This window comes from Papaver somniferum, chromosome 3 (assembly GCF_003573695.1).
Source record: "Papaver somniferum cultivar HN1 chromosome 3, ASM357369v1, whole genome shotgun sequence".
Lineage (NCBI taxonomy): Eukaryota > Viridiplantae > Streptophyta > Magnoliopsida > Ranunculales > Papaveraceae > Papaver > Papaver somniferum.
In genome coordinates, this window is record NC_039360.1 from 81,482,905 (window position 1) to 81,510,716 (window position 27,812).

The 27,812-nt window shown below is 35.6% G+C and overlaps 2 protein-coding genes across 4 annotated transcripts; one reads left to right on the plus strand and one right to left on the minus strand.

The window, feature by feature from the left end:
• Window positions 1-2,781: 2,781 nt before the first annotated feature.
• Window positions 2,782-6,418, minus strand: LOC113356645 (pentatricopeptide repeat-containing protein At4g32450, mitochondrial-like). Of its 2 annotated transcripts, none has more exons than XM_026599839.1 (3): window positions 4,364-6,418; window positions 3,479-3,508; window positions 2,782-3,398 (listed from the first exon to the last, which is right to left on the minus strand). In XM_026599839.1, exon 1 carries the CDS (start codon window positions 6,255-6,257, stop codon window positions 4,386-4,388), a length of 1,872 nt encoding a protein of 623 aa, XP_026455624.1. In that variant the 5' UTR covers window positions 6,258-6,418; the 3' UTR covers window positions 2,782-3,398; window positions 3,479-3,508; window positions 4,364-4,385. The 2 variants fall into 2 exon arrangements, with proteins under 2 accessions (XP_026455624.1, XP_026455623.1); XM_026599838.1 differs by having other exon boundaries at window positions 3,479-3,563.
• A 14,641-nt stretch (window positions 6,419-21,059) lies between these two features.
• Window positions 21,060-22,962, plus strand: LOC113356646 (peroxidase 51-like). 2 transcript variants are annotated; one of them, XM_026599841.1, is made up of 5 exons: window positions 21,061-21,340; window positions 21,431-21,628; window positions 21,781-21,946; window positions 22,388-22,603; window positions 22,703-22,962. In XM_026599841.1, exons 1-5 carry the CDS (start codon window positions 21,128-21,130, stop codon window positions 22,792-22,794), a joined length of 885 nt encoding a protein of 294 aa, XP_026455626.1. In that variant the 5' UTR covers window positions 21,061-21,127; the 3' UTR covers window positions 22,795-22,962. The 2 variants fall into 2 exon arrangements, with proteins under 2 accessions (XP_026455625.1, XP_026455626.1); XM_026599840.1 differs by having other exon boundaries at window positions 21,060-21,340; window positions 22,388-22,962.
• Window positions 22,963-27,812: the final 4,850 nt, after the last annotated feature.

Genomic DNA, 27,812 nt, shown 5'->3' on the forward strand with positions numbered 1-27,812 from the left:
GTGGTGGGATGTTGGGATCCTAGTCCCACATTGGTTAGATGGGACTTAATTGGTAGTTTATAAGTCAATGGGTTCCCTCTTCTAGTCAACCGATTTTCGAGTTGAGTTCTACCCATGGGATTATGACGAGTTTAGGGTCGGTACCCTAACAGATGCAGCTAAAACTGCGTCTGGAACAGAAGCAAAAAAAAAAAGACAGAAAAGAGAAATCTGCTTTTAGGTGTCTCATCTCGTCTCGGCTACCACAGTACCACTTGCAAAAGGATAGATAGAACGGAAAGAGAAGGGAATCCTCTTCAATATATATAGTGCTACAAAATCAGATTTCTATGGTCCTTAGATCTACCATAGTATAGATTTCCAAATACGAATATTTTTCTTAAACTTAACACTACTTAATTAAGGAATTGGGATCAGTCAAGGAATTAGTTAGTCAGGATTCCATGGTTAAAGTGACGGCTCCCTTTCGTGTGTGGAGAAAAATTTAGGGAAATAATCGTTTGGTCCTTTTTTAGGTGGGTCCATGTCAGTTTAGTCCTTTGGTCAAACGCCTTTACTGTTTGGTCCATAATTATTTAAAAATATTAAATGAACAAAAGTACCCTTCCGGGTTAATTTCTACTTATTTTTTGTAGCAGTTCATTCGTCAAAATGAACTCCTGTTAATTTCTACTTATTTTTTCAGAAATCACCTAAAAACCAGAGTTCATTCCAGAAAATGAACTCCATATAAACACTTAAGAAAACCAGAGTTCATTCCAGAAATGAACTCCATATAAAACATAAAAAACGCAGAGTTCATTCCAGAAATGAACTCCATATAAAAACCTAAAAAACCAGAGTTCATTCCCAGAAATGAACTTCATATAATCACCTAAAAAAACAGAGTTCATTCCAGAAATGAACTCCGTATAATCACCTATAAAAACAGAGTTCATTCCAGAAATGAACTCCATATAAAAACCTAAAAAAACAGAGTTCATTCTTTACATGAACACACACAAAACAATCCATAAAAATCAGAGTTCATTCGTAGAAATGAACTGCAGTAGCATCATCTTCATCATCTTCGTTGTCTTCAAACAACAGCAGCAACAAATCCATGAAATCGTCGTCATCGTTTTCTTCTTCTTCATCATCAACAACAACATCAAATTCAAGATCTTCAACACGAGCAACAAACATCAAAAAATCAAGATCTATCGTCTTCATCGTCATCTTCAACATAAATCTATCGTCGTCTTCATCATCTTCATCGTTTTCATCATCATCTTCAAAAGAAAACAAAGTTCATTTCAAGAATGAACTTCATCAAATTTATCATCTTCAACAATAGCAGCAGCAGTGATGAAGAAAAACATAAATCTATCTTCATCAAGAAAAAATATCAAAATCTTCATCACAAACCAGAGTTCATTCCTGAAATGAACTCCGTCATCTTCATCTTCTTCATCAGCAACAACAACTCATCTTCATCATCTACATCCTCTCCATCATCAGCAGCAACAACAGACGGAAAAACATCAAAATCTTCATCACAAACCAGAGTTCATTCCAGAAATGAACTTCGTCATCTTCATCTTCTTTTGTAGATCCGAAACTTACCCAAGCATGTAAGATGATAAAGGTTCATCATCATCATAAATAGCAGCAGAATCTTCAACCTCACCGTCTTCATCATCAAAGCAGAAGCAAAACATCAACAACAAAAAAAAACGCAAAACTTCATCGTTCAACGTTCATCTTCTTCATCACTAGCAGAGAAAAAATAGAGAGAAGAGAGAATGGTTCATCATCATCTTCATCTTCTTCATCACTAGCAGGAAGAAAATAAAAAAGAAAAAAAGAGAGAGAAATTCTAGATCTGAAAATATAGGAGAGAGAAAGTAAATCTAAGAATGATTCTTTTTCTCTTACTTTGTGACTATATATATGGTCCTTATCCAAAAGGGTATTTCTGCCACTACAAGATGACATTTGCATCATCCATGACATCACCTTAGGACCAAATTATAGTTTATATTACCAAATAGGACCAAGCAGACAATTGACTAGGTCAATTGGACTAGACTCTCTCTAATATATTATTTGTAGGACCAATTGGTATTTTCTACGAAAATTTAAGCCTAGGAAAGTAAATGTAGTCGCCCACCACTTCCAAAAGCTGCACCTTGGCTAATTTGTCTGGAGAATGAAAAATTCCATTGTCCATCCTGCTATTGATCACATCATGTGCTAATTGTTGGGTGGTCACAGCTGTTAACACCCATTTCCCAACGGATAACCACCTATCATCGTAGAAAATTTTGATCGTCAATTTTACTATTTAAGACCTAAATAGGCGAGCCCTGCTCTGAATACCAACTAATGAAGGGAGAACTCGCCAGCTTAGCTAGAACCACATGTAAAGCTAAAAACTTGGATAAAACTTCTGAAGCCAGAAGAAAATCAATATATTTTCGATAAAAGAGTAAAACTCAAAACATAAAACCATCTTATAACTTACTCCCTCCGTTCCTAATTAATAGGTTGGTTTTGTTTTTAGAGAAAATTAAGGAAATTAAGAGAACTAATCATTGAAAGTGGTCCTCATGACTTGTCAATAAAAGAAGTGAAGTGAAATGGTCCTCATGACACTTGTCAGCAAAAAAAGTAAAGTGAAATGGTCCACATGACACTTGTCATCAAAAGAAGTTAAGAGAAAAGCGGTCCCAGAAAACTAAAGTAACATTTGACTTTCCCAATTAGGAAACCATCCTATTTTTTTGAAACATCTATTTATAGAAACCAACCTATTATTTAGGAACAGAGGGAGTACATATCTGTATACAGAATGTAGCAATTTGCTTCAAAAATACAGATGTAGAATATTCAAGCAGTTCCGCATTACTCAAAATGATCTGAGTAACTCCAGAATCCCAATCCGCATTTAAAATAATACAGAACTAGACATTCTTTCAACATAACTACCAAATTCGTTACCATAAAGAAAAGGCTGAGGTAAAAACAGTGGATGATAATGGCCTGAAATCAATTGCAAGCTCCTTGCTGTCAGGATCTAGTTGAACACCTTAGTAGAAAGCCTTTGCTGCTTCCTCAAACCTCTGCATTTCAGCTAGATTTATCAACCATTCGAAACATGTCAGATATTGAAGAAAAACAAATCATATCATATCATCCTTGCTCTTTTCATGGAATTTCTCCTGCTTTAAACACTTGAAAAAGCCACAACAGCCCTTTTGCGGCATCGCTTTCTCTCTGCACTTTAAATCTCACCAATGAAATAGTTGGGTGAGCATACTCAGCCTGCCCTACATCATTCCTTCGTCCATTAAAGAAAGCGTGTATAAATGTTGTCAATAAATGTTGTCAGGCTTCATGCACCTCATGTTGTACCACTGCGAATAAACAGAGTACTGATAAATTTTTACACTCAACAGATAACAGAAAATGAAAGAGCTACAAGGATGTAACTTACCCATTCTTCAGTTTCTTCTTCTTTTCTCTTCTGTGATAGATTTGCACATAACAACAGATGTAGAGGATTAGATCATCACCAAAACCTGGTCATTACAGGAATTGATCTTTTAAGTTCGAGAAACAAACAAACACACAGCAAGAGAGGTTAACGTTATACAATTTAAGCGCAGTCATTGCTCAATTCTAAATACATACATGGGGTGCTCATGTGCATCTCATACAAAGCACACATGGTAAAACCTACAGATGAGCAAGATATTATATGATGCTGGTAGTTGCATTATAGAAAGTGTAAGTGTCTCACTGGCTTCTTTTGTCAAAAAAAAAGTGAAGGAAACAGTGGAATTCAAAAAATGGCTGGCTAATTTTTTGGCAGAACCAAATGACAATTGAATATTATTACTTTGGTAAGAAAAGCAAGGATCATAATTCCGTCGCAATTGTGTTTCTCATTAAGCACAATCCAAGTTCACGAGTTTGTAAAACCCCATATTACGATTCAAAACAGAATGAAGTGTTTATAATAAACATCTGGCAAGTACAAGTAAACAATGCTGATTATTCATGATTGACTTGACTGCAATCCTAAAATATCATGATATTCACATCAAAATAGAACCAATTATTTTTGGAATTAATGAATCGGGTACAGATTCCAACCAGACACAGGTCATTGTATAATGTTCTGGAAACTTAGCAAACTAAAAATAACGAATGAGCAATGCTATTAGTTTAATACCAACCTGCAATTTCATAATATTAGTCTTTGAAATGATAATAACCCTTTAAATTAGGTAAGAAGAAAAATTATTGCATAATCGTAATATACACCTAAGTTTATATTAAGTTAGCTTTGAGAAGGATCATAACTATGGTTTAATACCTTCAAAAGCCTTACTACCGCTTTACCAGAATTCGTTGCAGTTACACACCCCATCTTCAAAATGGTGAAACCGCTTGGCATCGCGAGCAATGATATGCCTTCCAACAATCTTTGAGATAAACTTCAATGCATTATGGCAATCCACACAGACTCTAAGATTCTTGATTATTCGCATGCGGCTGCGAGCAGGGGTACTTAAGAGACCAGCAACACAAGCCAATTTTTCACTGTGTCCGAGAAGTGATGTAGCTTTACTTTCATCATCTACATCATGCAATGCGCATCTAACCTCTGGTATATAACCAGACTCTTTCATATGCACACTCAGCATCCTCAAATGGGCATATATTATGTCATTATCAGGGTGGGATGTATCGCCTGCCATATACTGTTTAACGTTACTAACTAATCCTAATGGTTCCTGATCTAGATACATTTTTTTCTTCTCGGTTATTACATAATCAGAGGGGTCCACTGGCACAAGACCTGCCTTCGATTCGACATTTAACCGTGAGGGATCTAAGAGAGCAACGATACTCTCACAAAGGTCCCCAGTTTCCAGGTTCCCATGAATTCTGCAAAGATTCATCAAAGTTTCCCAAACATCGATACTTGGTTCAACTGGCATATTTTCAATGAACTCGAAAGCCTCATCTAAGTATCCTGTACTTTCCAACATTTTCACAACACCCACATAATGATCCATGGAGGGTGCAATACCAAAAACTTTACTCATCGACTCAAAGTGCAACATTCCTTCAGTAATATCACAAAGAGTACTACAAGCGTAAAAAACCCCAAGAAACATTTGGCCATCGGGTCTTCCTCCAGCCTCCTTGAATTCAGTGAACACATCAATTGCGTCTTCTCCGTATCCATTATCTGCCAGACCAACTATCATGGTGTCCCAAGATGTCAGATTTCGAGCAGGTATTTTTCCAAACAAATCATGAGCATCAGACACTAAGCCACATTTCAAATACATGTCTAATACCTTATTTTGTATGGTAGTTTCCGAAGAGAGCTTTGTCTTCAGGAGATGGTTATGAATCAATTTTGCCTCTTCTTTAGCAACAACTTCCCCAATAACCTTCATCAAATGACAATACTGGAACAAACCAATCTCAATACCTTGTTGATATAACAAGTTCATTACCCTCATAGCTTCCTTCACATTACCATCTTTACAGAAACTATCCATCTCCTCAAAGATACCATTACACTTCACCTCACTTTCAGATTCCACATTATTCACGGATGATTGAGAATGAACGTTATTCATCTGCGAACGCAATCCATTTTGGTTCTGTTGAAATCCCCAAACTTCCGTTTCCTTTTTATACCCATTTGGTTTCTGCAAATGTTCTCTGTACGAGGACTCATTCGGACTGTGTGGAGTAGAATTCTCTCTATAATGACCATCTAGATTCTGTTCCAAACCTCTCGAATTATAAGTGTAACATACATTAGCATTATGCTGGAAATCAATTGGATTAAACCCATTAGGATTTATGTTCTGTACCTTAGGATGAGACTCACTAGGGTTGTGTTGAAAATTCGTATTATGATTACTCTGAAAATATGAAGAATTTGGGTTCTTGTTCAACTCATTTTTACAGAACCCATTATTCTGAAGTTGATTATTGTCATTAGGATTACCTCTGTAAGGATTTGGTGTGTGAAACCCAGCAGCTGTAGTCTGCTGAAAATCTCCTCCTCCCTCTGAACCACTATTACTTGATTGAGTTTGATAATCAATTCTTTCAGCAGCAACAGTTCTAAAGGTCTGAACTTTATTGAAGAAATTAATGTAAATAGAATTCAGATTTGATTGAGAGTTTGTGAACATATGAGGTAATAATCTGATGACAATCGTAGCTGGTTTTCTTTTCATTATTATTACAACAACACTGAATCAATTAAAGAATGAAAGAATGTTTACAGATGGGATTAAACTGATATGATTACGATGTAAAGAAATTGATAAAAGGACATAGAAGAAGAAGTTGTGATTAGGGTTTATGGACAAACAAATTTTAGAAAAAGAGAAGCAGAAAAATGAATTAAGGAAAACAAAACATACGGTGACCAATGAAAAGACCGATATATGCTCTAGTCACTAGGATGGGTCCTTGGGAACCCAGTTTAGTACACCGGGCCGTCAATGTGCCGTTCATGTTCGGTTACGATAGGTGCTAGAACCAATTATTTGAGTCAGTTTCGGTTTTAGAACGGCCGTAAATGCAAATTGGGAATTGTATTTTGGAAAATCTTTTACCTTCCGCCATTAGACTTTTTTTTCCGTAAATTATCTTCAGTGGTGTTTTCTATTGTTTTCATTAGTTCAGTTCGATTAGTGCAAGTTTTAAAGATGCATGCACTAACAAACAATAAATATGTCTCTCTTTTTCGTTATGTGATACGGATAAAGTTGGCATGTTAATGAAGAGTTATCTTGCTAAAGTATCATCTGATCGTAACTTAGTCCTTTCAAAGTACGTTAGTCTTGTTGAATTGGTTTAGAAACAAGAATGCTAACTGAAGTGAGTTTCTTGCAATCGTACCTTCACTTCGTAATCACATATACGTTGACAAGATTTAAATGCTTCTTACATAAAATAATTGTTAAAGTAGTTCATGCTTGGCATATTTGATATTAAACATTTCTTAAAGTTGACAATGAGCCACGTCACTTATCAGATATAGTTACATTATATGATATGTTTTTCATTAGTTCTTCTGGTACAAATATCTTCCATAAACGAGGTATCTCTCATTGTAGTTTCTTTATGATCTTTCTATGTTGTTTTGAATTTTACAGGCTCATCCAATTTTGATTGATATGGAGAGGATGAAAATCTGCAGCGTAATAACTTTCATAATTTATCTATGGAAGCCTCTTTTCATGCCGCTTAGAACGACCAACTTCATGTGAAAACACATGCTTAGATGCTTCATCATGAGTAACAACCGCTTCGAGATGTCAACCCAATGGTTGCAGATTCACTGCTTAAATCTCAGAAAGTTAATAGTTACTCTATGAACATAAAACCTCATTGTATTGAAATGTTTGAATTTTGAAAGAGAAAATGAAGATTCAAAGATAGAGTTAGTCAGCACGAAGATGCGATTATAAAATAATGAGATAAATAGGAAAGGAAAAATCATTACCTATATTCGAGATCAAATCTCCAATGTCCCGTGCTCCTTATGAGACAAGCACCTGGCCCAACCTATCCAACGTAACTTTTCATTCTCGGTAGGTGACTCGTCGTCGGCTCTGATACTATTTGTAATGACTCGACTCTCCATCGATATTGTCCCCACTTAGCCACTGCGGTCATTTAGCAGTGTGAGGTTTTCAACGAGCACTACTGTGGTCATCACCATCAGCTTCCCATGAAGTCACCGATCCCCGGATTACTCCCACCCGGACATGCTTAACTGCAGAGATTTTTGCCAACCCTGGAACCAACTATACTGAAAGGTCCTCGACATAATGTAGACGTTGCCTGCCTCCCGTGAGACGAGTATTCGACATACCCTCCCAATGTATTCTTCCACTCGAGCACAAGCGATTAGTCCCTGGTTGTATCCCAACTATTACCAATATTGTTCCCACATGCCCACTGCAGTTATCCGATAGTTTGGGATTTTTATTTGCACTACTGCGGTTATCCGCTAGCAGCATCCCGAGAGTTCACCCATCCTGTGACTACTCTCTTCCGTGCACACTTAATTAGGAAGTGTTTCTTTTCCTGCAACTCAATCAAGTGTACCCATCAGGGTCGCAGTGTAATAGACGTCCTCCGTCTTATGTGAAACCAATATCTGGCCCAACCGTCTAGTATACTCTCCACCAGAGCACAAGCGACCCGTTTCTAATTGTAATAATCTGGACGATATCACTGGTATTATTCACCATTTTCCATTGCGTTTGTCCAGCAGTGTGGGATTTTTGTTGGCACTACTTCAGTTATCAAGCAACAACTTCCCCATAAATCACTCATCTTTTGATTATTCCTTGCCGAGCATGTTTAACTGAGAAATTTTTATCGCATCTCAACTAAGTGAAGCTATCAATCCTCGGTGTTATCAAATGACCAATCATTACCTATACTCCATTCAGCGAACCTTACCTACCGAATCGGGGTACTACAATACCTTCGGTTGCGTTCCTATGAGGTCACCCATCCCTGAATTACTCCCCCGCGAACAAGCTTAACTGCAAAAAATTTCTGCCAATTCTGGAGTCAATTATGCTGAAAAGACCTCGCTATAATGTATATGTTCCCTGCCTCATGTGAACCAAACCTCCTGGCATACTCTCCCACCTGAGCACGAGCAACACATCTCTAGTTTTAATGATCCCAATTATATTACCGACAATATTGTTCCCATTGCGGTTGTCCACCAGGGTGGGGATTTTGTTATCAATACTACGTTTATCTGGCGGCATCTTCCCGAGAAGTCACCCGATTCGTGACTACTCCAGGCCGAGCACGCTTAACTAAGAAGTTTTTCTCGAATCTCAGTTAAATGAAACCATCAGAACTCTGTGTTAGGACAAGACATACAACCATTACCTATATTTCATTCGTCAAACCCTACCCGCAGATTCAGTTTGAATAATTCGAGAAATCGGTCGGATATACACCAATGAGAAGTAATATCATCATTAATATTCTAACAACTGGAAATATCTTGCATACACGTAGGAAATCCTTCATAATCTCACTATCAATAAAACTAGGGTGGTTATCTCTCTTTGTATGTCCTGATGGATTCAAGGGTTACGAATAAAAGTTACAAAAAATAGACGACAATCTATCGCCTAGGTCTTTACAAAAGAATTGGTACACGCAATTCTTTAGAATACTAATTAACAACCCACAAAAGAGATATGTTCTTGAAATGTTACGATGCATAATAAGTAAACCAAGAAAAAATAACAATAATAAACGAGAAAGATGAAGCAAACTCACAAGACACAAGATTTATAATGATTCAATCAATTTTCAACTTGGATTGATGTTGCTAAACAACTTCCTTATATGTGCGGATTCCGTGCCAAAACCTCATTGTGAGACACCAGCTAAAGCTTTGCAGAGCTTTAGCTCATCTGATGTAACTCCTTTGGTGAACATATTTGCAAAATTCGTTAGACCAAGAATTTTCTCGATCTTCAATTATTCTAGGAGATACTGAATAAAATTGTGACAAATATCTATATACTTTTTCCTAGCATGATATGCTAAGTTCTTGGTTAACGCTTTGACTAAAACTATACGAAATAATATCCAGTTTTTTCCTTCCCAGACTCAGCTAGTAAAACTTGTAACACCCCGAGTTCCGGACCAGGGTCAAACCCGTATGGAGGTCCGAACTCGAATCGTTACGGGTCGGAAAGAGACTTATGCATTTTTTTTACTTAAAATTTTTGTATCAAACATGATAAAAGCTTTATGAAACATGAATTGATGAATCTGAAATTACTATAAATATTCAAGAACATTTTAGTTCAAATTAACATTTCAAACAATTACAAAAAAACAACGTAATCACTAATCTACTCATTCCTAGATTCCGCTATGCAACTCTGATAAATATGCAAGGATGTCAATTGGGGTGAGATGACAACTCAATAGAATGCATTCCCAATTCTCTAAAGATGCGCAAACATAATCATTTTGTCAAGGAAAAACATATAACAAGAAACACAGTATAACTTCAACGAATCAATGATACATTCAACAATCACAATGCCAACAATCTTTTCGACAAATTATCTAATCCAGAATTTAGTCTATGAGTTCACAACATTAATATTATTATCAACAAATCATCCATTTAAGTATCAACACATCATTCACATATTAACACTGTCACCAACAAACCATGAGTTCACGGTACGAAAACCTTGGTTCGTACACCCACCCATCATTTCTCGACACATACAACCTCCATCGATGGTTAGGAACAAAATTTCCTACGGGAATCATACCCATCTGCTCTCGGGGATCATTACCCGTTTCATTTTCGTTATCCGGCACGAACAACCGCCATCGATGGTCTGGAAATACAAGTTCCTACCTGGGGATCATTATCCATTTAACTCTCGGGGATCATTACCCGCCGTTAGCGTGAAACCATATCCCATCTAACGGAAAAATGTGAAATCATTTCCTTTTGAAAATATTTTTTACAAACAACACAAGCAACCATGACTTAACAACATAAATTTCTTTCAAGCATTTAATCACACAAACTAACTGCATCCATATTATATTATATGTTTCATAGTGATAACTTTATCTGATCATCTTCAAATTTTACAGCACATTCTTGACACATTCATATATTACATATCCAAAATTTACACCAAACCAATGGTTCAAACAAAAGATATTCATTTTATATGATCATTCTAAAAACTGGGCAGATAACATCATATTAGCAACAATAAATTTATATTAATCTCAAATCAAGCAATTTCAAAGCAAAATGAAAGATAAGATGCTTGTCTACAACTTTTTTTAAGACCTCAAATCATTTTAACATCATTAAAACTGCCTAAGAACATCAAAACCACAACAAAACAAAACTGTTCAGAATTTCAAAAACCATGATTAAAAGTAAAACAAACATTCAACGGTGAGTTTACGGTGGATTATTCTCAAATTTTAATTAAAGATACCAAATCATATTATCTAGCAAAATAATAATCCTGATCATCAATCAAATATATATAGTTATAAAAATAAATTACTTAAACCTAACAACACAAAACCATATGAAATAAACAACAAAGATAAACACCAAAAAAGAAAGGGTTTTACAATTTACCTCCCAATTTCTACAAACTCTTCCTGATCATTTTTATCCTTCTTCTCCAAAAACCTCTAGCTCTATCTTCATCTCATTCTCTCTAGTTTAGTCCCTAACTTCTATAAAATTATTTCTATTTACATGAGCTGGAAAACCTATATACTGACTATTATATTTTCTTAACTATTTTATTTATTTGTCTTTCTCATAATTTTTTTAATATTATTAATTATTCTATTTCTACCTTAACACGTAGCATTTCCAGTTCAAACAACCCAACTACGCCTGGGTTGCACGGACGCTCCACTTTATGGGTCGTGTCCACGTCGGACACGGGATGCGCGTTGGACGCTGACACGACGCGTCTCCGACGCACCAATTTGCACGTCTTGCGCGTGTATGGTTTGGACATACAGATGACTCGGATTTGACATGTTTTTTTTTTAATTTTCATTTAAAAGTCTTCCTTTATTTTTAGTATTGTTAACTAAATGAAGAAAGAAAAACATTTAGATCAATCATTTAGGTCTTTATTAGGGTTTTGTAATTGGAAATGACATCATATATACCCTTAGTTGGGCATATGTTGTTCTAAGAATGCATTTTGATTGTGCCATATGTTTAATAGTGATTGATTATTTGACCTTCGACGTGTATAAACAAACAATATCTTCTTTTGTTTTGAAATTTATACACATGTAACATCATTTTCTAATTTTTAGGATCGAAGCACTTGTCTTTGTTGTATAAATACATGATTGTATATATAAATAATATATAAATAAAAAATATATATATATATATATATATATACGTGTCCACGTCCTAGTTTTTTGAGAATTTTGTAGTGTCTGCGTCGTGTCGTGTCCGCGTCTACGCATCCGCGTCTGTGCAACCCAGAACTATGCTAAGGCAAAAAAACAAGCTAATTCGGGTATAAGCCGATCCGAAACAGTAACTAAAAATACAGGGTATTACAAATTTAGGTACGGTTACCCATATCTAAATATAAGTATATTTCATTTGTGTGTAACAAGGTAAGACCATCTAACAATGGAGATTAATTGCTTAATTTCTAAGCAGACTTAGCTTGAATCTTAAATCAGGATTTCATCTAACGGTGAATATTGAATGCTTTGTTATTAAGCTATCTTAGCTTTGATTGTAAGCAACCTGTATTTGAAAGACTATATAAGGGAGAACTCTGACAACTGGAAAACCTAATCCCGATACTTTCCTGTGTCCTAGTTGCAAACTAGAGTTAATTCTACTTTAACCTAGGTTTTTACAAAACGATATTAGGTTAACGACTTGAATACTTCATTTGGGATTCGTGAAGCCAGATCCAACTATTTTCTCTGTATTTGTATATTCTTATCTTATTTGTTCTATCGTATTGAGTTTTATCTTCTCTAAGATTTACTCGAGATTTATTTCCGATAGGTAAGATATAAAAAGTAATCATAACATTTCTTTGTCTCAGACTCTTGTGATTTCGCAATATTTTTTTTTGTTAATCAGTTGGGTTATCGTGAGGTGATTGATATTTCTAGGCTGCTCTTCGAGAGTATAAGACCGGATTATCAATTGGTTCCTGTTCACCTTGATTTTTATCAAAAGACGGAACAAAAACCGAATAAAGAATAGACATATCTGTGGGAGACAATTTGTTTATAAGTCTTCGAATTTGGGTCATACCAACTCTTAGTTATGGGTGAGATCAACTAAGGGAATCAAGTGCGCAGAATCCTTCGTGGTTCTAGAGGCGTAAGGAACACTATTGTGCCTTAATTGGTGTGAGACTTGGTTAGGGCTCAACTACATTCCAGTCCGAAGTTAACTTGTAGTAGGCTAGTGTCTGTAGCGGCTTAAAAAAGTGTGGTGTTGAAAGATGGACAAGGTCCCGGGTTTTTTTGCATTTGCGATTTCCTCGTTAACAAAATTTCTGGTGTCTGTGTTATTTTTTTCCCGCATTATATTTGTTTATATAATTGAAATATCACAGGTTGTGCGTAGTTCAATCAGTTGATAAATCCGACCTTGTTTGTTGGATATAACTTGATTGACACTTGGGCATTGGTCTTTGGTACGGTCCAAGTTGTTTCTCATATCAATCAGGCTCACGGATTTCTATCTGTTCGATTTGCTGATTGTATTGAGAAATAGAGATAAAGCTCTTTGATATTCCCCCCGTTTCAAAAAGACAGTCCGCTTTGTCTTCGTTAAAATATTAAGGAGAACAGAATACTTTACTTGGCTACCATTAATTATTTACCTATATCATGTTAATAAAAATGCAAGTATAAAAAATTGCCTAAAATTGTTAAGAGGATGTAAATAGGAAATAAAAAAGGAAAATTAAAAGATATCGAGTTTATGGAGTATAAACTCTTTAGGGAATTCAATTCTTGGAGCCAAATATATTGTCTTTTAAAAGGAAAAAAAGGATATATTTGTTTCCTTAATTGTACAAATTTCTTTAATATTTTAGATTAGGTCCCATTAATATGCATTTATGAATATAAAAAAAATTAAAGGCTATAATAGAGATTTCATCGAAAAAATACGCTTATAAACAGAAGCTGGACACAATTTTGAAACTGACGGAAATGGAATAGAGGACGGTCTTTTTGAAACAGAGGGAGTATATATTTCTTGATTGATTCTCACTTTTTAAGTTGGTGCTCTCGGAATTATATTGGAGTTTAGTCCATACAGATTTCCGAACAAATTATTGGGTGTGGTTGTGATACCCCTGTTTTTCACACTCCAACTACAGGATTACAATAACCTCCCATTGAAAGACGCATTTATATGTCTATTTTGATCTTGATTCTCTAAATTGTTCGTGCTAATTTTTGTACTTATTATGATATTTTATATCTTTGTATGTGCTTTTGGAGAAATAACCTTTTATGGAAAAATTGGCTCGAAAAGTGGTGTTTCAACCTCAGGAGAAAATTGCTAAAGGCACCCTGAAAAAGGGTTAAAGGCACCTATGAATTTACTATTTACACCCCTAAATTTACTATTTGCACCCCAGGGAAAGTGCTAAAGGGAATCCAGCCGAGAATAGGAGGAGATCATCATCTTCTCCAAATTGAAATTTCGTTTTGGCGAGAAAATCTAGGTATTCATGGGCAGATTTAGGGTTGGAGATTTGGACGAGTTTTAAGGAGATTCAATCTATGATTTTCATGGGTTGGACTTGTTATGGATATACAATGTTGGTATGGGTGTTTGATTGGGCTCAAATTGGCTGGATAATTGTGTTTTTGGAAAATAAAGGTGTATACTTTCACGAGTCCATGTTTGGTTTGGTTTTGGAAATTCTATGAGATTTAAGGGAAAACAAACTTTTATAAGGTTCATATATATATATATATATATATATATATGTATATATTCAGGAGAGTTTGGAAAGGATTGGATAGCTAAGAAACGTGTAAATTAATTTGGTAGAGAGATTATTGCCATGACTTGCACGGAAAGAAAAATAAAAATTTAAACAGATTTCCGGGGTTGTTGAGGTGTATAAATAGGTTTCTCAAGTCCATAAGAGGGTATGCAACTTTAGAAGAAGTTTGAGGAAGTTTATAAAACCACATAGAGAGAAATCACGAGTTGCAGGAATTGGATTCTGCTGCTGCTGAATAACACGAAGAACATTCAACGGTTCAGAACTGTCGTTTATAAAGATGTCATCTATTCCTTCAAATATTGTTGTGTCTGCGATACCTAACTTACATCGTTTCCGTCTGTAATAGTGAGTTTGGAACACTTATATCTGTTGCAAATCTTTGTGTTAAAACTTTTTCCTCTTTTCAATCAACTTTTGAGCTATGAACCATTATTTTGAGCAAGTGATTAATATGAGGAGCTAAACCCCTTAGCTAAGGGGACGAAGGAAGCCATTGTTCCATGAAAAGTGGTATATTTCTATTTTAATTGATTTTTGCAATTTCTTTTATGATTATTATAAATAAAGATTGATTTAAGAATTATTATTGAGTAGTTGTGATTTCTCTTGACATATCACACTTAGCTTAGGGTTTTTGATGTTCTAAGCTTTCGGTTTAAAATCGTTACTTTGAAAAGTATACTTTTGCAACATATTAGAATCACTTTGAACGTAAAGAATTGCATGAATATTGATTAGATTGAACCATTCAATTGGTTAATGGTGGAATCCTAAGTCTCATTGTTTTTTATAATCTTGATAAAAACTTTGTCTTGAGTTTTCTATTTTAATTTGAGTCCAAAATAATCAACCTACACAAGTCTGAGTTGAACGAACTTTATTACCACTTTATAACAACAACAATCATATCCATTTTTGGCGCCACCGACGCGGATTTGTTTTTAGGTTTAGGGTTTCATATTTATTTTAATGTTTTTTTTATAGATTTTTTTCCTTTCTTTGTTCTATTTTACGTTTTTGCGTATTGTCTATTTGTTACAGGTTTTGGGTCAAAAAGAAATAGGAGATTAAATACTTGGAGCCAAAGAGAAGCGAAAATGACGAAAAAGAGGATAAAATTTTTATTTTATTTTATTTTCTTATGAGTTTTTCTTTATTTTTCCTTTTCAGAAAAACTATATTGGGGTTTATTATTATTTTTGTAAATTTTTTCTTTTCTTTTTGGACTTTTTGGACATTTTGGACTTTGTTATTATTATTTTTAAACCCTACGGAAGGGTAGTCTTAAATATAAAATGTTGCTGGAAAGGAGGACAATTACGACATTGTCTCTGCACCTTGGGTTCGTACATTGACATAGGAGTCGTTGATCCAAGTTGACTACAACAAGTTTGTATTTGTCACCAAGCGGCAAACCAAGGTAAGAAGTAGGCAACACAGAGTTATAAAAACCCAACAGAGAAGTAAATTGAGTCATATCACCAAAATCAAGAACACCCCATACTTATGACTTTTGAAGAAATCAATACGCAAACTCGTTAAATTCTCGAAACAAAGGAGAATCAGTCTTAGAAATTTAACTTGATCAACATTAGCATCCAAAAAGATCAATTTATTGTCTGTGAATTGCAAAGACTCACCTCTATACCATTTGGAGATACTTAAAAACCATCAATATGACCATCTTATTGTGCCTTGTTCATTATCACAGTTAAAGCCTCGCCAACTACAAGAAATAAAAAAGGTGATAAAGGTTCACCTTGCCGAATACCCTTTTTATTTTTGAAGTAACCCTCTGCACTCCTATTAACCAAGGCTGAAGATCTAACTTGTTCAACACAACACTGGATCCATTTTATCCACCTATCACCATACCCCATCTTCTCAAAAGCTTTATCCGAAAATTACCAATTGACATGATCGAAAGCTTTTTCAAAGTCAATCTTACACAAAAGGCAAGAAACTCCACTTTTCTCTATAAAATCAATTAACTTATTTGCAATGAGAACCCCATCCAGTATTTGCCTTTGTTTTATGAAGCAGATTGTTGTTTAGATATTACCTGAGGAAGTTAAGCCTTGAACCTCTCTGCGAAACCTTTAGACAAAATTTTGTACACTCCATTAATGAACTAATTGGCCTTAGATCTTTAATCTCCTCCACAATGTCGTTTTTTTGAATGAAAGCTATGAACGTTTTCTTTAACCTCCTATCAGGAAAACTTATACAATGTAACCCCTTAAAAACATTCAACACATCAACTCTAATGATAGTCCAATTATGTTGATATAAGGCAATAGGGTACCCATCTGGCCCAGGTGCCTTAGTCTTACCCAGAAGTTTGATAGCATTAAGGATTTCATCTTCATCAATCTCCCGCTTGAGCCAAGTACTCAAGTTAGAAGATGTAGAACTAAAATTGAAATTATCCATAAAAGTATCAGAGTGAGATTGCTCCTGAAAAATATTTTTGAAGTAATTTACAATGCCAACTTTTATTTTATTTTGATTATCAGTCATTCTTCCATCCGCATTTATCTTGGCAATAAAATTTCTTCTGCTCATATTAGAAGCAATTCAGTCAAAGTATCTTGTGTTCTTGTCCAAAAATTGTAAATTGTGAACATTAGCCCCGCTTCTCCACTTCTCTGCCTCTAAAATTATAAGTTTGCAGTATCCTTGTTTTGCTTTTAATCTTAGGTCCCATTGAGCTTTAGTGAGTCCATTGTTTGTATCTTCTTCAGCATCAAAAGTAACAAAAGTCTCCTTAAGATGCTCCAATTGTCTATCTTGTTGACCAAATTCCTCTTTGCTCTATGCTCACAACTTCTGTTTCAAGCTTTGCAACATTTTACTGAAGATAAAACTAGCACTACCTGCAAAAGAAAAGAGTCCCACCATAAATTGCATTAAAGACATAAACATAGGGAGAGAGTGCCAACATACCTCAAAATGAAAAGGGCAAGGACCACCAAGAACTCCTTCTCATAATAGAGCAATAGGGTAGTGGTCGGAACAAGGTCTATCTAAAGCAAGCTCGTCCACATTTTACCATGATTGATTATGATGTTGTTGGATTAAAAAAAACGCCAAGGGCGCGTGATCAGTTTTTTTTTTAATGATACAACCGCAATAATTGTTTTTTTAAATTTCTCAGCCCTAATTACCATCCAAGAGGAAATATTTGCTTGTTTATATCCATAGACAACACCTAGAGGTGACTTGAGAGAGATGAGATATCTAGAAGTAATACCTGGCTAGCTACAATCCAATATTATCTTTAAGTTGGACCTTTGTGAACAAAATCTCTTGAAAAAGCATATTAAGAACATTCAAAGGAGAAAAAAGAAGACACTCATGTAGTGGTGATGTTGATAAATCTAATAGTCTCTCAATCATAAAATTTAAAAAAGAGCTAGTTTTTCTTTGTTGAAAGCAAATTATTTTGTAAAGGAATCAATTCTTTATTAAGTTTTACAGTAAAAACTAAAAAATTGAATTATGGAAAAGAATTTACACAATAATGATGTGTAAGAAGAACTTAGATTAGACTTTACAAAGTAAAAAAATATGTTCGTCACCCATCATATTCTCAAAGTAATTTCAGCCATACAGAGGATCCACCAAAATAGTAAAAAAGATAAAATAAAAATGCTTTCATTGAGAGCTGAACTCAAGACCTCCCGCTTACTAAACAAGTGCTCTAACCAACTGAGTTATGAAAGCTGTTGTTAGAGGCATTTTCAAGTCCAAATATAGCCAAATCAGCTTGGTCAGGGTGAAGAAAATTTGGCTATTTTCTACTATTATGCTTATGCCATCTTTTACCATATGGAGAGTATAAAATGACAGAGCATCTGGCTCAAAACCAAACTAAATGGAAACTCATATTCTAGATGTCAAAATCAAAAACCTTGATTGTTCTTTGGTATTCTAATAGTGACCCACTGACCCTAGTTGTAAATTTCATCCTGGTTTGTGTGTAGTCAGTCTGAGTCAGACTGTTCTTCGGTCTTTGCCGCCAGTTTTTGATAAATAATCCCTCAATATAAAGTCCAAACTTCGAAGTAAGAATCTTCTTCAGACCATATTCTACTGCATTCTAGTTCCATATGGAGTTTCCTTGGCCCAAATGCACCACTTGTCAAGTAAAGGTTGGAATTTGACTAGGAGAGTCTGACTAAGAGTTAATGTGGGAGTACCTGGTTCATGAGCCACTGACAACATTTTAGAATATATGGACCTGGTCAGTGGTTACAACTTACAATGTTGTTGCCCTCCAAATGACATTTACGATATTTCTTGCATTTCCCGTCATAATATCTTCACTCATTTATATATCTTCCCTCCTTAGACATCCAGCCTCTCCATGCCCTCATGTACATAATAAATTCTCTATTAGAATATTCTAGTGACTGTTTCGCGCATATAAAAAGTAATAGCTCAGTTTCATCTTTCTTGCTTCAAAAGTTTTACACATTTCGGAATTTTCTACTACTTTTTTTGGTAATGGCACGTGGTTAACTTTTAAGACGAGGAATCAACATGGTACATATTTATTAACCATTAGGTTGAAAGTTGATTCTTTCATTTCATTTTATTTTATTTTTTCCGATGAAGTTTGAAAGTTATACCACCAGAGGCGAAGGATGCTTTCAATGAATCAATAATATCGGGGAAGTCACGAGAGTGGAAATTAAAGAAGCCATCTTATCAACTAGAGATCAAACACATCACGTTGCGTTAACAGGGTCCGACAACAAGTCTTTCTCAGTCAGATAAGATTACTTTTAACACCTAAAATTAATTAATCCACTTGGTAATTAACAACATGTTTATTTTGAATCTTGATCAGATGGCTTCAGAGCTCAGATTGCACTTTCGAAAGAGATTACAGCCAGGAAATCTACTACTGGTTTGATTATGAAATTCCTTTCCCTTTTTGTGTGATTCTAAAGGGATCCATGATATCATAGACAACACCTAAACTCCAAACTCACTGAATCACTTTCATACTTTTCATTGCACATAACATTCACATGGTATTTAGCCCAAATTTCCTTAAATATCAGAAGAATCACTTTACTGTTACTATATTTCCGTTTCAAAATAATAAACAGGTTTTTGTGTAGTATAATACAAAACCTTTTTTTTTTCTTAACCGCAATGCAAAACCAGGATATGAAGATTTAATCTTATGAGCAATTTTCTTTTGCTAACTTCTTGTTCAACGTGGAGACAGCTAAGTACAAGTAATAAGTAAGTAGAGGTGTATTTTGAATGCTTCCGTTGTAATTAATTGATTAATTCTTTGTGCATTATGTAGTTGGTAGTAAGTCATTATTATAATGCAGTTACAAGCTAGTGACTGATGTTTAATGTTATTTTGATTCACTGTTAATTTCTTTTTTCTTCTAGTATCATTAGATTAGACGATGTCAAAGTCTTAAAGGATACAAACTGTGCAGCTGGGTTCCATGTAGCTGTACCTGCCGGGAAAAAAAGACACGCTTTATCAAGACTATGCATTATCAATTATATTTCTTTGACAAGCGAAGCAAAAATGGCAACCGAGAAGTCACAAGAGACTACACTATACGCAACTCATACAAATATGCTGTAGTTTTAACGAGACCCCTCACCCCATGCAACTTTGGTGTCAAAACAGCTGCCTAGCTCTATGTATAACTCCAACATGTAACTAGCTAGCTAGAGCTAAAGAAATTTGACGCATGTAAACTAGCTAGGACATCAATAATGTGCATGGTTTTTGAATGATTTGGTTGGCGGTGCATGCACAAGCTCGTCGACGACTCGATTTGATTTTGCCATCCTTTTCATGATTAACAAAACAACAATGAAAACACCCATCGACCTGAAAAACCGCATCAGCTCATGAAGATATCCAATTGGCCTATAATATAATCATCCAACAACTAATCCAATTCAGCATACCGATTACGCGTATAAAGATAAGTCAACAACGAATGAAGAGACGAGGCTTATGACCTCGTGAACTTGCAAGATTGCTAATGGGATGTACCAGAATACATGGGGGTGTGACAAATTCTGAATAAGACAAGACATTTTTTACTTTTGGGATGGTACACCCCCAAGTAAATTGGTACCCCTTATTAACATCCATGGTGAACTTGTACACCTAGACTGTAGACCCATCCATCCAATAATAGGACAGGAAGTATATATCGCATCAAAATATACTACTTTGCAAAAATGCACATTAAAGCTGCATGCTACTACAACACATACACCTTTAAAAATTCTTTTACTCTTCTTTTTCCATTTTTTCTTTTTTAGTCAATAATGCAGACAAATTGAAGGCGGCCATGAAATAATATGAAAATAACCTTAAGACAATAAAGGAAGAACTTTTCATTACTGTAGATTATTTAAAGATTCTAAAGCTAACTATAAATATATCATCTTTTCATTTGAACTTTTCAATCTCATCATAACTCCCCCTCCTTCATTTTTCTTTATCTCATCTTACAAAGATGGGAAAGTTCAATGGTTACTGTATAGTTATTTGTATGATATTAGTTTTGAATTTTGATCTTGGTTCAGCACAACTCAGACAAAATTTCTATGGCAGCACTTGTAGAAACGTGGAACAAATTGTTCGAGGTGTTGTGAATACGAAGTTCCAACAAACATTCGTTACTGTCCCAGCTACTCTTCGTCTCTTCTTCCATGATTGCTTTGTTAATGTATTTCTTTCTCTTTAAGCAATCATATTCTTCGAATTCTATCTAATTTTGATTATTGATTGCTAATTTTATGTATATATCTTCAAACAGGGTTGTGATGCATCAGTAATGATTGCATCTTCTGGAGGCAATACTGCAGAAAAAGATCATGCCGATAATCTATCGTTAGCTGGAGACGGATTCGATACAGTGATCAAAGCTAAAAAAGCTGTTGATGCTCAATGTGGTGCTAATAAAGTTTCTTGTGCTGATATTCTTGCCATGGCGACAAGAGATGTCGTTGTTGTGGTAAATAACTTAGTACTATTAGTGATTTATTAAAGGCACCAAATACTACCTAATCAATTAAGTAACTATATGTAATTAATTACGTACTTCTACTTTATCGATCAAAAAAATAATCATGGCCCTCAACTTTTCGTATAATGTTCGAATTACAGTCTGGTGGACCGAATTACCCTGTGGAACTAGGACGACGAGACGGATTAGTGTCAACTGCATCAAGCGTTGAAGGAAACTTACCAAAACCAACATTTAATCTAAACCAGCTGAATTCCATGTTCGCTAAACATGGTCTCTCTCAAGCAGATATGATTGCTCTATCAGGTAACTACTAAAGTACTAATTAAACCCAGATTAATATTTGTTTGAACATGACTTTTGGATTTAGATTTTTTTTATTTGTGAAGTACAATTATTGACACTTCTTCGATAATATACCATCATCTTACACTGAACATATTAGGAAACATAGGCTGTCATGAATCGACCAATATATTGTATAGTACTGTTTGTTAAACTTTGTGAGAGAGACCGATCTTGGTCTAGGATGGAGTATTTATTTGGACAGAATCGTTTATTCCAGACATATATATAGAGCCTAAACTTCAATGATAGTCGTCACACGTGTTTTTGTTGTCCTTCATTTATACTATAATAATCTATGAACAGAACAGAGGAGCAAGATTTACTTTTTACTTAACAGTTAAAAATACTTGAAACCATCCTAACATTAGCGTTCTATTTTGGGTGTTTTAATCTTTGCAGCTGCGCATACATTAGGATTTTCTCACTGTACCAAGGTCGCACCCCGTATATACAATTTCAGTCCGCAGAAAGCAGTGGATCCATCACTCGATAGAAATTACGCAACACAACTACAAGGGATGTGCCCCAGAAATGTGGATCCACGAGTGGCCATTAATATGGATCCAGTAACACCGAGGACATTCGACAACCAGTACTTCAAGAATCTCCAACAAGGTAAAGGACTATTCACATCAGACCAAGTTCTCTTCACCGATAGTAGATCGAAATCTATGGTTAATACATGGGCTAACAATTCTGCTGCTTTTAATCAAGCTTTCATCACTGCCATGACTAAACTTGGTCGTGTTGGAGTCAAAACTGGATCACAAGGGAACATTCGTCGTGATTGTGGTGCATTTAATTAAGATGTTATTATTAGTTGGTCGGTCGAGTATCTTAATAAAATCATTGAACGAAAAAGCGTTCATTAAGGATGTAATTACGATAGAAGATGCAAGGATGATGATGTGCTATGTGGATTTTTGATTTGTTATTCACATTTAATAAAGTTTGAAAGCATTGTTTTGTGTTGATCTTTTTATAGCCTAGTATTGGGTCTCATCGCTTGATATTTTTTTATTGTTCTTTGAAAATGAGTCTATTTACCAACAGCTCATGGGCCACGCCACAGATTAAAACCGAGTAATTCCACGAAAAATTTGTTCTTGTTAGGAACGTATATATGCCATGCAATACGGCATTGTATTCTCCATTTCACTCTCCAAACTGAGAGTATCCAGGACACCGATATCACCGTGAACAGCAATGTCTCTCTGAATTTTTGTTAAAACCAAATGGTATCCAGGGAAGGGAGATTCTCACAACCCACTCTCTGAGCTTTTGTTAAAGCCAAATGGTATCCAGGGCAGGGAGATTCTCACAACCCAGAATGAAATGAGATAATAACTGGAGAAACCTTCACAACAAAGGAGAGATAGACAACGACATATTACAAGATCTTTCTTGTCGATTTCATATATGATCCACGGAAGCAAAGTCGCCAGATGCAAGCAAGAAATACTAACATACCTAAACTCGAAGGAGTAAGAGCACCATCCCTACTACGACCAGTTGGTCAAGCGGCCTAGTAATGAAGCGCCACAGTGGCGCATCATATGCAACTTGGCCTTGGACAAAACTGCGTGGAGCATTCAAAGTTGCAGACTAGGCAAAGGTACGGGCCAAAAAAGATTTGGACATGCCAGAGATGCGCAATGAGCATCAATAGGTGGCAAAGGAGTTTGACACATGACTTGTGTGCATGGGGCATGCAGCGATGCAAGCAAGACTTACATAAACACACTTGCATCATTGGGGAAATGATACACATCAGTGATGGCTGTATTTTGGTTGGTATACGCATCATGGGCTCGACAACGCCAGAAGCATGCGCCAGGCACATGGCCATAACGGTTACGAGTTGGTTACACTTGGTTGGCATAACTTTATGCTTTATCAAAGGATAAAAACTTCCTCCGTAGCTTTAGGAAAAGTAATTGGAAAGTTAACGCGGTTGTCAACTTCGTTGTATAAAGCAAATCAAATCTGTAAATGTTAAACTGTTACTTTGTAAATAGCTTTTGTAAGACTATATTAGTCTGATCTTGTGAAGGTCTGGTTGTCCAATACAAGAAGAGTTTATGTAATCCTAAATGTGCAGTAATAATAAGGCTTCGACTAAGATTAAAACTTAGTTCTGTTGGTGCGTTTATCTCTTTGTTTGGTTTACTGTTTTATGCAAGTGGGGTATATTTGCTGATTTGAAAGATTAAATGATTGTGAGCAAAACCTCTATTTTAGTATGGTCTAAATAAAGTTTTAGTCAAGAAGAGGTGAAATTGGCTAAACGCGAATAGGCCGAACTGTATTGTGGAACATAGTGCTGTTATCAAGGTAAAGTTGTTACATTTGTACTGTTCGACCTTGTGCCAAAGAAGTTGGGAGAACTTTGTTCTTTCTTGGGTTTGGCTAACTATTATCTGTGTTTTGCAGTTAGATATTCAAACAAAGTAGCGCCTTTGACATATTTGTGAAGGAATGACAAATCTCGCACATGGACTGACGAGTGTCAGCGGTTATTCGATGCAAAGGAAGCGGTCTCGACAGAACCGGTTCTCCTCTTGGTCAGCTTCGATGTATAATTGGAAGTGTGCACTGATGCTTTTGATAAGGCTCTTGGTGGATTATTGGTGCAAGATGGCCATCCAGTAGATTACGAGAGTCGTAAGCTTGACAGTGCTAAAAGTCGATATACTGTGCATGAAAAAGAGATATTGGAAGTGATACATTACTTAAGGACATGACGCCATTATATGTTGGGAACTTGTTTCATTATAAGGACAAATAACATGGCGATTACATTCTTTACCATCCATAAGAAATTATGCCAAAATAGGCAAGGTGGTTTGATTTTTTGAGCGAGTTCGACATAAATTAGAGCACATGCCAGGAGGGCGTAATTCTGTGCAAGATGCTTTGAGCAGAAATTTGGTGGCAGAACATATTTCTGCACTGACCATGATTGAGGTAGAGTTATTGCCTCGAATAAAAGAAGAGACGAAGAATGATCAGGCTTCTGTGTGCCTGACTAAGCAGATCTATGATGGGATCATTCGCCGATGTTGGATAGATGATGAAGTCATCTATGCCAAAGGAGGATGAATATATGTACCTAATGCAGGTGGATTGAGAATGGAACTCTTGAGAGAGACATATGGTTTCATTTAGGCTGGTCATCTAGGCATGGAACTAACACATGTTTTAATTGCCTGTTCATACTACTGGCCTAATATGGAAGAAGATGTGGAGTTGTATGTCAAGACTTGTTTAGTGTGTCAATTGGATAAGATGGAATGGAGAAACGTAGCAGGATTGCAACAGCCTTTTCTGATTCCAGACAAGCCATGAAAATACTTGTCGATGGACTTTATCAATGGGATGCCTAAAGTGCGACGCTTATCTCGATAATGGTCGTTGTTGATCGCTTTTCCAAGTATGCTACATTCACTCCCTTTCCCCATTCTTGTAATGCAGACGTTGCAACAAATTTTTACTTCAAGAATGTAGTGAAGTATTTGAGATTTCCTCAAAATATAGTGAATGATAGAGATTCATAGATTAAATGCAGATTTTGGACTGCCTTGTTCGGATTGCTTGGATCCGAATTAAAGTTTTCTACTAGCAATCATCTTCAAAATGATGGTCATACAGAGAGGATAAATGCATTGTTATAAGAGTAATTGCGTCATTACGTGACTACAAGCCAGGAAAATTGGGTTTCGCTGATGGACACGACTTAATTTTGTTACAATATTCACAAGAGTTCATCCACGAGGATGAGTTTTTTCGAGTTAGCAATAGGACAACAACTGTTAGAGCACTGCTCGGTCGAACTCGCAAGCGTTGCTATCTCAAGCTTGTTTGTCAAGTTTAGTTAATCAAAACTATATACTTGATTTCTAGTCTACTTATATTTATGTCACGGATTAGGATAGTGTGCAGTTGAGCATTAGACTTCACGACATTCACCAATTGAAGAAGAAGATCTACTGATGATCTTGGAGGAACTTCATCAACAAAAGGTATGTGGAGACTAAAACTTATCTATCACTCAGAAGTGTATTCTATTCTATCTTCTAATGAGACTAAGTCGTATAGCTACATAGACTTTGCATTATACACATTTGAAATTTCGAGCCGAGTTTATATTGTTTATATATTTCTCGAAATACGTGTTGGAAGCTTTTTAGGTGTAGTTAAACTTCATCGTCTTCTTGACGAGTTTAGTAGTAGACAACTTATTTGTTGGAAACTAAATATTAATTAAGTCAAGATGATCATGTGAAATTACCTTGAACATCTTACATGATTTGTGTGAGACAATCATTTAATGTTAACTTGGGAAGTTTCGTATTGATCAGTTAATCACTTGAAAATTACTTGAAGCTAGTGGTATGTATAAGATTACCATTGTTTTCCTCTAAGGATGTTTCAATGATTGAATGAGAGTTTTAGAACTACTACCAATGTATGGATATAACACAGTATGCGAACTGTGAAGTTCTAGTTCAGGTCCGGAACTCTTATTTGCAAACTGTGTTTGCGAATGGGTTTACCTGTGAGAAGTCTGGAACTGTGGTTTACGAACAGTGTTTGCGAACAACAAGACTAGGCTATGTCCGGGACTGTGGTTCGTACTCAGTTTGCGAACACAGTGGATAGGTTCTAAAATCGGTAAGTATGACAACTCATACTCATGAACTCAGTTTCGTTTGCGAACTAAAGTCCCTGGAACTTTAATGAAATAAGGTATGCGAACTTATTTTGCAAACCGTGGCATTATGCTCATGAATTAGTTCTTGTATAAGCACTTTGTACAACTACAAACCAAACCGAATATGCTTCAAATTGTTCATGGATATTTCTATGAGATAGTGAACATTTGAACAACTCTCTTAAAGCACATTTTAATTCATTTGATTATCTATCATGATTGATTGGTCATCATATTTGATCTGTAAGTGTTAGATGAATATGGCTAAACTAAAGTGTGCATATGGATAACTTCGGTTAACTGTTATTGAGCCAAATGGTTATACACGTTTAGGTACGGTTCATCCGTATCTAAATATATGTATATTTCATTTGTGTGTATCAAGTTAATACCATATGACGGTGGAGATTGATTGCTTATTTTCTAAGAAGACTTAGCTTGAATCTTAAATCAGGAGTTCATCAATTGCTTTGTTACTAAGCTATCTTAGCTTTGGTTGTAAGCAACCTTGATTTGGAAGACTATATAAGGGAGAACTCTATCATCTGGGAAATCTTATCCCGACAATCTCGTGTGTCCTAGTTGCAAACTAGAGTTGATTCTCCATCAACCCAGGTTTACAGTTCTTCTGAAAACCATTATTAGGGTTAACGACTTAAAGACTTCATTCGGGATTCTTGAAGCCAGATCCAATTATTTTCTCTGTAGTTGCGTATTCTGATCTTACTTTTTCTATCGTATTGAGTTTAATCTTCTCTAAAGTTTTCTCGAGATTTAATTCCGATAAGTAAGATATAGAAATTAATCACAACAGTTCTTCGTCTCAGACTCTTGTGATTCCACAATAACTTCTTCTGTTAATCAGTTAGGTTAGTACGAGGTGACTAATATTTCTAGTCTGATCTTCGGGAGTATAAGACCGGATTGTTAGTTAAGATTCTTGTACATATTGATATTTATCTTAAGACGGGAAAAACAACCAGAATAGACTTATCTGTGGGAGACAGATTTGTTTATAAGTCTTCGACTTTTGGTCGTAGAAACTCTTACTTGTGGGTGAGATCAACTAAGGGAATCAAGTGCGTAGATTCCTGCTGGGATTGAAGAGGC

Coding starts and splice junctions, on each gene's coding strand:
- LOC113356645 (XM_026599839.1), bottom strand. CDS start 6,257: ATGAAAAGAAAACCAGCTACGATTGTCATCAGATTATTACCTCATATG.
- LOC113356646 (XM_026599840.1), top strand. CDS start 21,128: ATGGGAAAGTTCAATGGTTACTGTATAGTTATTTGTATGATATTAGTT. Junction 21,341..21,430: donor TCCATGATTGCTTTGTTAAT/GTATTTCTTTCT, acceptor ATCTTCAAACAG/GGTTGTGATGCATCAGTAAT. Junction 21,947..22,387: donor AGATATGATTGCTCTATCAG/GTAACTACTAAA, acceptor TAATCTTTGCAG/CTGCGCATACATTAGGATTT.